The sequence below is a fragment of the Eptesicus fuscus genome, chromosome 11, assembly GCF_027574615.1.
Source record: "Eptesicus fuscus isolate TK198812 chromosome 11, DD_ASM_mEF_20220401, whole genome shotgun sequence".
In the NCBI taxonomy this organism is placed as follows: domain Eukaryota; kingdom Metazoa; phylum Chordata; class Mammalia; order Chiroptera; family Vespertilionidae; genus Eptesicus; species Eptesicus fuscus.
Window position 1 is genome coordinate 47072134 of NC_072483.1, and position 15480 is coordinate 47087613.

General features: G+C 33.5%; 1 protein-coding gene and 1 pseudogene across 4 annotated transcripts in view; one reads left to right on the forward strand and one right to left on the reverse strand.

Moving 5' to 3' along the window:
• Positions 1-15480, forward strand: part of UBR3 (ubiquitin protein ligase E3 component n-recognin 3) — a 186382-nt gene that overhangs the window by 75585 nt on the left and 95317 nt on the right. For all 4 annotated transcript variants that reach the window (XM_054723408.1, XM_028141026.2, XM_028141027.2 and 1 more), the window contains exons 9-16: positions 1202-1381; positions 1961-2094; positions 10272-10358; positions 12238-12303; positions 12386-12475; positions 14194-14322; positions 15000-15052; positions 15150-15283. In XM_054723408.1, coding sequence (XP_054579383.1) covers positions 1202-1381; positions 1961-2094; positions 10272-10358; positions 12238-12303; positions 12386-12475; positions 14194-14322; positions 15000-15052; positions 15150-15283 — 873 coding nt within the window. The remainder of the gene's footprint in view (positions 1-1201; positions 1382-1960; positions 2095-10271; positions 10359-12237; positions 12304-12385; positions 12476-14193; positions 14323-14999; positions 15053-15149; positions 15284-15480) is intronic.
• LOC129150780 (kanadaptin-like) lies at positions 3831-6954 on the reverse strand (annotated as a pseudogene).

The window sequence follows — 15480 nt, forward strand, 5'->3', positions numbered from 1 at the left end:
TTTCTAGGCTTTTATGATTTTTTTTCCCTCCAAGATTTTTTAGCATTTTCTCAGGCACCTTTATTGTCTCTTAAAAGCTTATGATCCAGTTTTTGTAGTGTTTCTCTCTATGCTTTCATATTCCATCAGTTTATATACTTTTAATTTAAGTTTTCTAATTATAATAAAAACAACAATTTACACGAACAGAAACAAAAACTGACTCTGGATAAGCATATACATACTTGGCTTTTATGCTAGGTTTTTATACCAAGCATTCTGTAAATTATGGTTATTAAGATATTTTACAGTGGGATTGGGGGGCTTGTTTGTCCAGTGAATCAGTTTAATTGGAATTGGTTAAGAGAGCTAATGCATTTATGTGATAAATTCTATTAGTAAAGATTTTGTAAAGAAAAAAAACAGTGATTTTGTATAAGCATACTGCCTCCCCAACAATGTATTTAAATTTTGAGGATTTTGCCCTAGCCTAGTAGATCAATTGGTTATAGCATCATTCCGATATGCCAAGGTTGTGGGTTCAATCTCTGGTCTGGGCACCTACAAGAAGCAACCAATGAATGCATAAACAACAAATCAATGTCTCTCTCTGTCTGCCTCCTTCCTTCCCTCCTTTTTTCTCTCTCTCTCAAATAAAAAATAAAATTTAAAAACTGAAACTAAAAAATGTTTTTGAGGACTTTTTTAAGGCTAAAGTTTATGTGTGTTTTCTGTTCTTTCATTTTTGAAATACTGTTTTTGCTAAGTAATTGTATTTACATATTCTTTGAGTAGAAAGTAATTAAATATATGGTTTAAATCACAGTTTTGATAGCTAAGATGGAATGAGATTAATCTAGGAATAAAAATATTTATTGATTTGGACTGAAATATTGCATTATATCATTGGAATCAAGAAAATAATATGCTTTTATAAACATAGTTAACTCAGTATCATATAATATGTTGGACATATGGTAAATATTATTATAATAATCTGCTAAATATTATGTTAACATTTCATTTAATTCCCTTAAGATAGTGTCTTTTTCCATTTTACAGATGTGGAAATTGATTCAGAGTCTAACATGCTTAAAGCCATATAGATATTAAATGGCAAACTAGGTTTGAATTTAGATGTCTCTGAATCTAAAGTGTATAATCTGTATCCTTGTAAAGTTTTTTTTTAAACTTATTTTTGGGCTGTGTGTGTTTGTTTTAGATGAAGAAAATAGTTTACACGTGGTAGTGAACTGTGGAGAAGCATTACTGAAGAATAACACTTATTGGCCTCTTGTCAGTGATTTTATTAATATTCTTTCTCATCAAAGTGTGGCTAAGAAATTTTTGGAGGACCATGGTCTGTTAGTTACATGGATGAACTTTGTATCTTTCTTTCAAGGTATGAATTTTGTTTTTTTGTTAATTTCTTTAGTTTATCAAATGCCTAATGTGGAGCTATCAACTACTAATTAAAAGATAATAGCACATTATTTGGGTTACATGTGAAGTGTCTCATTTTAATTAATTGATATTTGTAAATACTTTAATAAAGTATTCATGAAGATACAACAGAGTTAAAAAATGTCAAAATATTAAAAAGAAAACAGGAGAATAAGAATGTAATTTTTTTTTAGGATTTTAAACCATATTCTGGAAGTTTCTATTTTCTAAGAAGATTCATAATGCTTTCATAAAAATTTCAACTGTCATCAATTAAAATAATTTTGACTTTTTAACTTAATACATTCAATTATGTTATATAAGAGATAATTTGCAAAGTATTTATAAGAAAATCTAGATTGTAAAGAATTCCAAAAGGACTAGATTGTTGTATTTTTAACAATTTACTTATTTCTATACATATTGCTATTTGTGTGTATATTAGAATATGTTTGGTACTAGGAAGTATTTTATTTGATTTTTAATAGGAAATTTTATTTTCATTAATAAGGTTTATATCTGTTTTAATTTTTCTAAGGTATGAACTTAAACAAGCGAGAACTAAATGAGCATGTGGAATTTGAGTCTCAGACCTACTATGCTGCCTTTGCTGCTGAACTTGAGGCCTGTGCACAGCCAATGTGGGGGCTTTTATCACATTGTAAAGTGAGGGTATGTTAACTTTTGTTAATTTCTCTAAATACCTTTACAATAATTAATTAAGAAAAAAGATGTGAAAACATTTATTTGTATACATGTGTATAATAAGGTTGCAATGTTTAGTTCTGAACTCACCTCTATGAAAGCTGACTTGAGACAGTAACTATTTTTCTTAGGCAGGCTGGACTTCATTTATATTACCAGATCTTTCCAGCCTTCCCTTGTTGTGAATATAAATCTCTACACTCATCTTTATTGTTTCATTTTACCCATTATCAGTTAGTTGCCTGATTTTTCTTGTCTTTCAAGGGATGAGGATAGTTATCAGTAAAGTTTACACTTTTAAGATTCCAAGCACAAAATCAGCATACATTTTATACAAATTCCAGTTGTTTATAAACAAAATCTAAAGGTAACATAGCAGCAACATAAATTCTTTTAATTGGATTAGAAAAAGCTTATTTGTAATTGTGTGTATTTATGTCTTTCTATACAAATACGTATTTTACTTTTGTATTTTGAAGTATTGGTTTGATGGGACTGCAGAATCCTTGGATAATCTAGAAAAATGGAATTACCTGATCCTTAAACTAAGAACTTGATTAAGATTTTGCTATATGGATACCAGGAAGTCCAGCCTGCTAGCCTGTACCAATAAGCATGCTGGACAAGATTTTATAGCAGAAATATTTTGAAACTCTGGATTCCAGTTGGGCTCTGCCTCTTTCTGCGTAGGTGACTTGGCCTGCTCATTTTAAACTATTTGAACTTCGCAGTCTCAGTCTTTATCCTTATTTTTAAAAAAGCAAAACGAAGGACAGCAAAGCCTGAACTTCTTCACAGGGTTATTACGAGGCTCTCTTCCATATACTCTTTAGGTGTATGTGATTCTTTAAGCAGATTTATATTTTCTCTCATGACTTCAGCTATTTTTTAAATGCAGATGACTCACAACTTGATTGCTGTCCTGCTAGGTTCAAATTTCCAACAGCTCTGGCTACTCATGTAGATAGATCTCCTTATAGGTACATGTTTTCTCAGGTCCCTAACTAACTTCTAAAATCATCTGTTCATACTGCGTCCTTTATGTTACTTAATGGTATCTTAAATGATGCAGTTAGCTAATATATAAATCTTCTCCCATTGCTGTACCAGCCTTGTTTAACCTGTATAAGATGCCACGAATTCTCTTTTCCATTCCAGAAATATCTCCCTCCCACTTCTTTCCTCTGTCTTAATTCATTTCTGTATATTTAAAAAAATCTGGGTTGTTAAGGCAATTTCTGCCTCTGATTCTTCCTTTTATAATCTATCCCAATACTTAAGTTACTTTTCTAAGTTCTGTATCTCTTCTCTGCTTAAAAATTACTCAACTTCTCATCTGTCTCCAGGATAATGTTTGAGTTTTCTATAGAGGCATTTAAGATTCTACACAATTTGCCCTCAACTTGTTTCTCTTAATTCATCTTCCTACCTACTTGCCTTCATTGGATTACCATTCCCCAGCATGCAATGTTCTTTTTAAAAAATTTAACAGTCATGTCTCGTACTTTACTAATTCTTTAAATGTATGGTTTCTTTTTACATACATACACAAACACTTTTAAACATAAATACCAAATTCAAGAGAATCAGGTGGGTAGATAAATTCAGGAAGCCAAATTCAGTATAAAAGAAAAGGACAGTCACCAAATTTTATAAATGATCTTCTGAATACCTTCTCTGCACATTCAGCTTGATATGTTATTTTAAATGTCCCATGTAACATGGTCCACAAGGTTTTCCTGGGTTCTGTCACCTCCACTTTGACCTTGAGGTGGGACCCACACATAGTAGTCTGGGAATTTGGAGGAAAATGTTGGTAGAAGTTTACCTGGACCGGGAGCTTTTTTTCCTTTCAGTTCATCTCTGCTTTCTTCATATTCATTCTTTGATGTTGAGGGTTCCTCATGTGATGCAGCTGTCTCACCAATCTCTTGATAATCTTTATTCTATTCCACTTGGCTGAATAGAAACATGTTTCCATGTTGTTTTGTTTCTTTAGAACATGTGAGATCTGTGGGAGGACTCGTTTTCTGCACTGCTTCTTCTGACCCTCTCTCCCAATGTAGCTTACTGCTTCCAGCCTCCAGTTATTTTTTTCCTCCCCGATCCTTCCTTTTTTCAAAAAATTTTATCTTCATTATTGAAAGTATTACAGATGTCCCTCCTTTTCTCCACTACATCTGTAATACCCCCTCACCCAGGACCCACCCCCCAAGGCCATCACCACACTGTTGTCTGTGTCCATATGTTATGCATATATGCATTATACGTTCTTTGGTTAATCTCTTCCCACCTGCCCACCAACCCACCCCTGCCTTTCCTCTGAGATTTATCAGTCTGTTCCATGCTTCAGTGTCTCTGGATCTATATTGTTCATCCATTTATTTTGTTTGTTAGATTTCACATATGAGTGAAACCATGTGATACTTTATCTGACTTATTTTGCGTAGCATAATACTCTCTAGGTCCCTCCATGCTATCTCCAAGTGTAACAAATCCCTTTTTTCAGCTGTGTAGTATTCCATGGTGTAGATATACCACAATTTTTTTATTCACTCATCTACTGGTGGGCATTTGGACAGTTTCCAGATCTTAGCTATTGTAAATTGGGCTGCTGTGAACATAGGGGTGCATATATTCTTTCTGAGTAGGATATTCTACTAGAAGTGGAATCACTGGTCAAATAGCAGTTCCATATTTAATTTTTTGAGGAAACTCCACAGTGGCTGCACCAGTCTGCATTCCCACCAGCAGTGCACGAGGGTTCCCTTTTCTCCATGTCCTCACCAGCACTTGTCACTTGTTGATTTGCTGATGGTAGCCATTCTGACAGCTGTGAGGTGATATCTCATAGTTGTTTTAATTTGTATCTTTCTGATGATTAGTAGCCTTAAGCATTTTTTTTCATATCTCTTGTCCACTTAGGCGAGGTGCTTTGTCAAATTTTTAATTAGATTGTTTTTCTTCCTTTTGTCAAGTTGTATGAGTTCCTTACATATTTTGGAAATTAATCCCTTATCAGATATATCATTGGCAAGTATATTTTCCCATACAGTGGGCTCCCTTTTCATTTTGTTGATGGTTTCTTTTGCTGTGGAGAAGCTTTATATTTTGATGTAGTTCCATTTGGTTATTTTCTCTTTTGTTTCCCTTGCCCTAGGAGATGTACCTGTAAACATATTGTTATGGGAGATGTCTGAGATTTTGCTGCCTATGATTTCTTCTAGGATTTTTATGGTTTCACAACTTACATATAATTCTTTTATTCATTTTGAGTTTATTCTTGTGTATGGTATAAGTCGGTGGTCTAGTTTATTTTTTTTGCATGTACCTATCTGATTTTCCCAACACCATTTATTGAAGAGACTTTCTTTACTCCATTGTATGCCTTTGCCTCCATTGTCAAATATTAATTGAGAATAATTGCTTGAGTCGATTTCTGGGTTCTCTGTTCTGATCCATTGATCTGTTCTTGTGCCAGTACCAGGCTGTTTTGATTACAGTAGCTAAGTTTGTTGTGGCTATTTGTAGTCTTTTTTGGTTCCATATAAATTTTTGGAGTATTTATTCTAGATCTGTGAGATATGCCATTGATATTTTAATAGGGATTGCATTGAATCTATAGAATGCTTTGAGTAGTATGAACTTTTTAATGATGTTAATTCTATCAATCCATGAACAGGTATATTCTTCCACTTATTTATATCTTCTTCTATTTCTTTTCAGTGTCCTGTAGTTTTCTGAATACAGGTCTTTTACCTCCTTGGTTAAGTTAATCTTAATTTTTTGTTGCAATGGTAAATGGGATTTTTAAAAAATTTCTCCTTCTGTGAGTCCATTATTGGTATATAAAAATATTGATTTCTGGATGTTAATTTTGTATCCTGCTATATTGCCAAATTCATTTATTAAATCTAGCAGTTTTTTGGTGGAATCTTTAGAGTTTTATATGTACAATATCGTATCATCTGTGAATAATGACAGTTTTACTTTCTTTCTGATCCTCCGTTTCTTTCTCCTCTTTCCCCTCCTCTTCTACTTTAGCTCAGCCTTCATTTCATTAGAATTGGAGCGAGTTCAGGATGCTGTGTGTGGGGGGTATCTTTCCTACTGTTCCAGTTTTAATTTGAACTTGCGTCCTTCTTTCATGACACCAAAGAAAGGAAGATGTAAACTTTTTAGCTTATTTTTCAGCATCTATAGTCTGACTTTCAGTCCTTTTTGGTTCCAGAATCTCTGCTGGCTTTACAGTTTTTGTCAACCCTTTAAGTCTCTGTTGTTCTTTCCTCAGTTCAAAAGTTCTCAGGTGAAGTTTCTCCCAGGACACATCATCCAGTGCATTCCCTGTTCATTTAAGACATGAACTCATCTAAAGAGTCCTGAGATGGTGACTCTGATAGAGCTTTGCTTGAGGCTTTCAGTCTCAGAAATTTCAGTTCTTTTTCAGCATCATTTAACTTTGCAACCAATGATTCAAAGGTCTCTGGCTTCTCATCAAATCTTTCCAGCCTTCTTCATTTGATCCAGAAGCTTTTTCTCAACCAGACCAGTCCAGTCAAGAAATGTGTCATCATTATTGTCATAAAAGGCATCTTCTCAGTTCTTCACTTTCCTTTTGTGAGACACTGTCCCCTGCCTCAGAAATCCCAAAGTATCGAGCATTGGACCGGCTTTCAGAGAGCACTGGATCATTGCTCCTTTTTTCTTTCCCGCGTGTACGGCCTCAGTCACCAGTTGTTTTCCAGTGGAATCATCCACAGGTAATCTAACCCTGTAGAGCCAAGTGTTGTGTCCCTGTTTATCAAATTCATATTCTATTTCTTGGTCAAAAAAACCTTTGGAGAGCCAACAGTTTTGAGGATGACTTTGGGTTATGAAGCTGAGGTTATATAATAATGAGAAATCATTGTTTCCAGGCAGTAGTTTATTTATATATTTTAAATTATTTACTTCAGAGAGGAAGGGAGAGGGAGAGAGAGATAGATACATCAGGGATGAGAGAGAATTATTAATTGGCTGCCTCCTGCATGCCCCACACTGGGGATTGATCCTGCAACCTGGGCATGTGCCCTGACCAGGAATCGAACCATACCTTCCTGGTTTATAGGTTGACGCTCAACCACTGAGCCACGCATACCGAGCAGTAGTTTATTTTGATTTTTTTTTTTAGCTTTGAAGGTCAGGATTGCAATGTGTTATGGTTCCCTTAATCTATGAAGTGAGAGAACAGAGAGAAAGCAAGCTCATATTATCCTGGTAGTATCTGAGACAGTAGTGTCTTGGTCCTAGATAAGATGCTCTCTGGAGCACTTACAGTTTGCCAGACATTGTTCTTTACACTGTATTCTTTAGGTTATATTCTTATTTAATCCGCATATGATCTCTTATGAAGTAAATAGTCTCATCCCTTTCTTTCATAGGTTAAATAACTTGTCCAAGTTCACAAAACTACAAGTGAAAGCTGAGTTTGAAAACAAATTCATTTGATTTCACAACCAGTGCTCTTTACCACTTTATTATAATTGTCTCTTAAGCAAGAATGTCTTTAGCAGCAGTGTTATCAGGTTTTAGAAATGTAAACTAGAAGAAAGACTATTATTTAAGGGGGAACAAAAGCTATTTCTTTGTGTTTGTTTTCTCTAATTAGAAAATGGAAAACTAAAAGATTAGCAATCAAAATGGGAACTTCACCTGATAGCTTACTTTGTATGGTTGCCCTGAATTCTGTTTGGTTGTTGAAAATGGTAAGAGCTAGTTAAAACAGTAGTTACTAGATTGTTTAATAATGATAGAATGGATAAAGGATGGCTCATTTCTAGAATGTTAATTTTTGCTTTTTGAACAGAACAAACAAGCTATAAAATCTCCACCTAGTGGCAACTTTGGGTTACTGCATACTTTACTGAAGTGTCTGGCCTTGTCTCTGGGACACTTAACTGCTTGTCAGAGCATTTTATTTATTTATTTATTTTTTTACACAGAGCATTTTACATACATTATTTCATTTTCTTCTTCATAACAGTTCTAGGAAGTAAGTAGTATTAATTCCCATTTTTACATATGGAGAAACAGAGACTCATACAATTTAAGTAAATTGCCAAAGATAATAAACTAACAAGTAGTTAGCATGCATACTAAATTTTTTTTGAGTGGGTGTGTTAGTGGTGGGGAGATGGGAGAGAGATGATCTGAACAGATTATTAAATATGCTGTATTTAGGAATGGAATAAACTGGCCACTTTTTAAAAGAGTCTTGATATCCACTTTTTAAATTATTCTCCAAAGGGATTGTGTCAGTTTACATTAGTGTTGAGAAGGAATAATGGTACTCCATTGTCCAAACCCTTGATAAAGTAGGAGAACATTTGGTTTTTAAAATTTCTTTAGTCATGAATTATCTACCAGTTAGTTTGGTTATGACAGATTATTTATTATAATTTATAAGTGCCATTAGATTTTTTTTTTCCTGTAAGAGATGGGGAATAGAATGTGCTTTAAAATAATATTTTTATAAAGATAAATCTTTATAAATGGAATAGATTAGAACAGAGTGACTATTGGTAAGGAAACTAGATAAGTGATATTTGGTTTGGATGGTAGCAGAAATAGGTGGAAATAGGAGTGAATTTATGAGATAATAATATCAAGGAAGAATTAACAGGACATGGAGACTGAGCAGGATGAAGGAGAAGTCAGCAATGAATGTGAGACTTAGCTTTCTTTAGAGGCCTAGAATAATTTACATATGTAAAAAGATATTTACATATATAATATATTTAAAATTCACATAACATAAAATTTACCATTTTAACCTTTTTAAAGTGAACGTTCAGTAGTTTATAGTATATTCACAAAGTTGTGCAACCATTGCCACTAATTTCAGAACATTTTTATCACCTTCCCCTCCCTCCTTCATACCTCCCAATTCCAACCTCTTCTCATCTTCTGGAAACCACTGATCTCCCTTCTGCTTGAATTTATCTATTTGGACATTTCATATAAATGGAATCATACAATATTTGGCCTTTTGTGTCTGGCTTCTTTCACTTAGTAATGTTTTCATGGTTCAGCTGTGTTACAGCATATATTAATCAGTACTTCATTTCTTTTTATGGCTGAATAGTATTCCATCACATAGATTTTACTTGTCCATTCTTGAATTGATTCCTTTTTGTGTGTGGCTACTATGAATATTGTTTCTGTAAACATTTGTATACAAGTTTTTGTGTAAATATATATGCTTTTAATTCTCTTGGGCATTTTACATACCCACCAGCAATGTATGAGAGTTTCAGTTTCTATCATTGCCAACACTTTTTATTTTACATTTAAAAATTATAGCTATCCTAGTTTATGTGGATGGTATCTTACTATGGCTTTGACTTGTATTTTTCTAATGACTGGTAATGTTGAGCATCTTCTCATGTAAATGTCTATTCAAATTCTTTGCCCAGTTTATTTTTGCAAAGGCTATCATCATTTATTTTCCCATTTAACTTAATAGATACCTATTTCACTGGATCCATTTCTCCATAAAACATTAGTGGCACATACTTTTCCGTTTTTCTTCTAAATTCTGTTGCAAACAAATATATTTATAGGTTACTTACAGTAGTCATATATTCTTCCCTTTTTATTTTTGTTGTTTTTTATTGTAGTAAAATATGTAGTAAAATAACATAAATTTTACCTCTTTAACCATTTTTAGGTGCCTAATTCAGTGACATTAAGTACATTTACAGTGTTGTGCAAGCATGATCACTATCCATTTCCAAAACATTTTATCATCCCCCAAAAGAAACTCTGTACCTATTAAACAATAAGGTTAGAGAATTTATAATATTTTTGGGATGTCTTAAAATGGAATCTGGTTTATATCATATAAATCTATTTCAGCTTTGATTAATTTAAAGGAATATATTATATAGCAGGTAGCAGATTGTGTTCTTTAATTTTTATAATTGTCATTGATTGTTAGTATTTGCTTGTGAAAGGATGATTTCTTGAAATGACAGATGTACTTGTTTTGAAAAAAATATTTTTCCATTATATATACAATGCATATAACTTGGTTTTATGTATTGCATATAATTTGAAGTTGAAAGTACACATATATATATATGCTGTATAACTTATTTTTTTAGGAAACCCAAGAATATACTCGAAATGTTGTTAGATATTGCCTTGAAGCTCTTCAAGACTGGTTTGATGCAATTAACTTTGTAGATGAGGTATGTACATTTTTGATATATGTAAAAGCATTTAAGAAAAGAACTGTTAGATTACATTTAACACTGAAAATAATGAATACCTTTTCATAGGACAAGGGAAAGAAGTCAGAGTGAATAATATCATTAAGTTTTAAAAAGGAAGAAGTGGGACACCAGTTCTTTGACATCTAGGAGGTTCCACAGTGCATTACTTAATGTTTGTTTATTTCCTAGAGAAGGGCATGATATTTTACCCTGTGCTTAAATGTGTATGTCTCAGTATTTGTCAGGAGTAAATTAGTTTTATTTGAAGAGGTAAAAATGACAGTGCAAATGTGAATAGCATAGGGAATATTGATGGAAAGGGTATCACAACTTTTTTAATTGGTCATCATTCTTGTGTGGGTTTGAACAAAGGTGATTGTTATTAATGAATAACATAAAACAGGCTCTGTATGAATTAAACAAGGGCTTGCTTTTAATTAGTCAGCCACATTTACTATCAGAAGCCCCTTTTATTCCTCTTATAAAGTGGCATCACAATATGCCATATGCAGAAGGAAGACCATATTTCAGACTACTTCAATTCCCCCGGTGATTTTTGAATCCTAGACAGATGGAACCTCTGCTGTCTTTTTGTTTTCAAAACTGAAACTAACCCATTAAGTTCCCCTTCCCCACACCCTAGCCTTTCTCCACCATTATACTTTCTGTCTCTATGATTTTGACTAAGTAACTCATATAAGTGGAATCACATAGTATTTGTCTTTTTGTGACTGACTTATTTCACTTAGCAAAAAGTCCTCAAGGTTCATCTATCTTGTAGCATGTGTCAGAAATTTCTTCCTTTTTATGGAAGGCAAACTTTTATTTATTAGACTAATTTATAGACTTTTATTCACATAATGAGGAGGATGCTATTTTCATATTTTTGAAAAAAACTTTCACGGATGTGACATATTGGAGTTCTTTATAATTCTATACTGATACTACATTAGCATTATTATCTGAATGTTCTGGATAATATTTTTTAACATGAAAAAACTTTACTAAAATTTATAAAAGCATTAAAAACACATTTTTAAAAAATTTTTAATTTTTTTATTTGTTTAAAAAAGACAGCTGTTGTGTACTTTTGCCCTATAGTGATAGTGTGACCCATGGGATTCACAGATTTAAAATATAAATTCTATAATAGTCACAAGGTTGCCCAAAGTCCTTAAGATATGTGGTACTAAGCTAAATTATGGAGGCTGTGTGTTCAGCACTGATATGGGGAACGTCTCACTTAGCTCGTGAAGGAACCTAGGCAAGCATTTCACCTATACTCAATTTAGGACTATAGTCAGAGGCTCTTACCACTCAGTGGAGTCCAGAATAACTTCTACTTGTTATGAAGTTACTCATGTTTTCTAAGCTTGAATTTCCCTTTTTATAAAATGAGACTATTAATAGTTCCTACTCCATAGGATTTTTATGAGGATTAAATGGGGTAATGTGAATAAAGTGGGGACTGGCACATGATGAGTGCTCAATGTTGGTAAGCTGCAATTGTTGTTCATGTTACTATTATGTGTTTGGTATGCATGCATTTGAAGATTCCCAAATGGCCTATTGTAAAGGGACATCTCTCCCATTTCTTGTTCTGTGCTAGAGGCTTCAGAGGATTCAGAGTTGAGTAGTATACAATTTTTGCCTTCAGGAACTTATATTTAGGTGTTTAAAATAGAATAGTTTTATCTATTTTATGTGTTTTTTAAAGCTATACTTCTAAAATTTTAAATCTTGATTAAAAGTATAGGAATAAGTCAAGGTGAAAATGTGGTTTTAACATTTTAAAACCTTCTTTGAACTTCTGTAAAACATTCTTTGACTTGTGGATTTTCTATGTTTATTCCAGCCAGCTCCCAACCAAGTCACTTTTCATCTGCCACTACATCGTTACTATGCTATGTTTCTGAGTAAGGTAAGATTGTCATTAAACAATTCTTTTTTTTAATGTTAGAAAATAAATATTCAATTAGTAACTTTTTAATCATATTTTTTAGGCTGTGAAATGTCAAGAACTAGATTTGGATTCTGTTTTACCAGATCAGGAAATGTTAATGAAACTAATGATTCATCCACTCCAAATTCAAGTACGTATTCAGGCTCTTAAAGCATTTTGATTGAATTCTTTGGTTAAATGATTCTTCCTTTATTTTATTTGTATGCCATTATCATTGTTTTAGTAGCCAAAATGTTTGAAAAACATTTTACTGGGGCAGGGAGCGGGAGGCAAGGGTGGGCTAGAAGGAGTCAATGGGGGGAACAAGAGGATGTATGTAATACTTTCAACAATAAAGATTTAAAAAAATTAAACTTAGTTTTCATATTTTTGCCAGGTTATATTTAGGAATTTTTGCTTTTATGAGATTTACATTTAGTTATAGTTTTCTCAGGAATTATTTTCACTATATTTATTTGTAGGGAAAGTTTATAGCACTGTTTTGGGGAGTCAGTAGACCTAATGGATTATAGCCTTGGTAGCATCACTATTTTATTATCCATGTTGTTTGGGGTAATTCACCTACTTGATTCTTAGTTTCCTCGTTTGTAAAGTGAGAGGACATAAAAGAGAGGAGAATCAGCCTATATAAGCTCTGTGGTTTCTTTCAGTTCTAACACTATAATTTTGTGGTCCAACCATTAATTTATGTACATTAAGAGACTTGCACTTCAATTTGCTTTTCTGGCAATTTTAGATTTGTTAATCATTATTAACCCTTTGCACTCGCTTGCTTTTTTCTCGATTCCTTTATTCTAATGCTAACCGTGTCGAGTGACACTCGACATCCGAGTGCAAAAGGTTAAACTTTAACTCTTGGGTTGAGGAACAAATAAGAGATGAAGTTATGACTATACTAAGTTTTAATTGATACAGAACATAAACACATGAAGAATTAAATATTAATATAGTAAGAAAATTTGTTCTAATCTGATCCTGTCTTATCTGCCAGTTATTTGGAAGTTGGCTAGTTTGGATTGCAAGTTGAGTTAGGATGAATTAAAGATATAGCTTATATTTATTGACTTTGAACACTTAGCTTTGTTTTATGCTCATTCCTGTATTCTTTAAGCATTATATAAGGCTTTTTCTTTTGAGGAGGAAAGAATTAAACGTTAAATTAGTCTCAAATATTTCTCATAGATTCCTTATGAAAATTTCAGTGAATATTACTGTAAATATATCTAGAAGCCATCACTAACTTTTATAAAACAAACTCACATATACAATTCCAACAAAAGGGACCACATAAAGCATTTAAAAAATTTAAAGTATATATTTGAATTGAATGTCTTAAACTAACATTGGACAGAATGTCAGGCTCATACTGTGATCTACACTAATAAAAGAGAAAGATGCAAATTGACCATACCTTCGCAAAACCCACCAGCCAATCAGGAGTGAACATGCAAATTAAATCCTTAATTTAAGGGAACTGCAAACAGCAGGTAGTTATGCAGTTATATTTGGGGCATTGCATTCTTTGCTCTTTAATTTTTAAAGCATACAAAACAGGCTTTGGCGGGGGGGGGGTGGGGCGGGATGCTTGCAACAACCCAGGCGTTTCACACCACCCCAGCAGCTCTGGGCCTCTGGGCAGTGTGGAAGGCGGAAAGGCGGCTCCGGGCCATAGTGAAGGCGGTGCTGGCAGCCAGGGGAAGGAAGGCCCATTCTTGCACGAATCTTCGTGCATTGGGCCTCTAGTTAAGTTATAAAATATTTTGAAGTGATTTTTCAATATAACATATTTTATAAAGATTGAATTTAGATGACTTCTTTGTCCAATTTACGTAATTTTTATTTTACTAGGCAAGTCTTGCTGAAATCCATAGCAATATGTGGGTAAGAAATGGTCTGCAAATCAAAGGACAAGCCATGACCTATGTTCAATCTCATTTCTGTAATTCCATGATTGATCCTGACATTTACCTATTACAGGTAAGCCAACTTGATAATAGATGTTGTACTTTAGATTAGAAATGTCTCATTTGTACCCACAGGATTCTAATTTATTCATATGACTAAGTGACAACACAGAGAGGTCATTGCTATTGGAATAAAAATTTGTTCGTTACATTTCCCAAGAGAAGGGGCCATGCCACACCATGCAGGACCACAGAGGAAGCGTTAGATTTGTGCAGGAGGTGGAAACAGGCAGAGGGGGAAATTGAAGAGTAGAACTCTCTCTCTCTCTCTCTCTCTTTTATTGGTGTTTCCATAGGAAAGGCAAGTCAGGGCAGGGGAAACACTTTAGAATTGGCTAGTTTAAATAATTTTGGTGGGTTTTTGCGGCATAGGGACTGTCCCTGGCTATCTGGTACTTGGTCCTGGATTGATTTACTATAGGGGGCGTATTGGCTTGTTGTATGTGAGTTAGATAAAGGGGGTGATTGATTTGCATATAAGAGACTGGCTCTCAAGTGAGTTATTTACTATCTTTAGGAATTAGCTCTCCTTGAGAGTACCTGGGTAGTCTCTTGCTGGATCTGTAAGGTCTCCCCAAGATTTCAAAACATCATAGATGCAAAAAATTAAACACACCCAACATGATTGATATAAGAAGTAAAATTGAATATGGAGAAATAAAACAGATTTTTTGTTGTTGTCTTTTAAAGGTTTGTGCTTCTAGACTTGACCCAGATTATTTTATTTCATCTGTCTTTGAAAGGTAAGCATACTTTTATAAGACAGGTATTAGGAAGTATTTGAAATGTAAGTTAATTTTGTTTTAACATTCAAAAATTTGTCTCAAATATTTCTCATAGATTTAAAGTAGTGGATTTGTTGACAATGGCGTCGCAACATCAAAACACAGTACTTGATGCAGAACATGAGAGGTCGATGTTAGAAGGCGCTCTTACATTTCTTGTGATTCTTTTGAGTCTTCGTTTACATTTAGGTAAAAAGCAGTGATACTAATACTTGGGTATTAAATATTCTCTTCCCTTTCCTCTCCCTCCCAGTGTTAATAATTGGCTTGTGGAAAAAAAGGAAGGGATGTGGACATATTTAAACAGTGTTTCAAACTTAATATGTTAAAATCCTTAATTTAAGGGAACTGCAAACAGCAAGTAGTTATGCAGTTATATTTGGGGC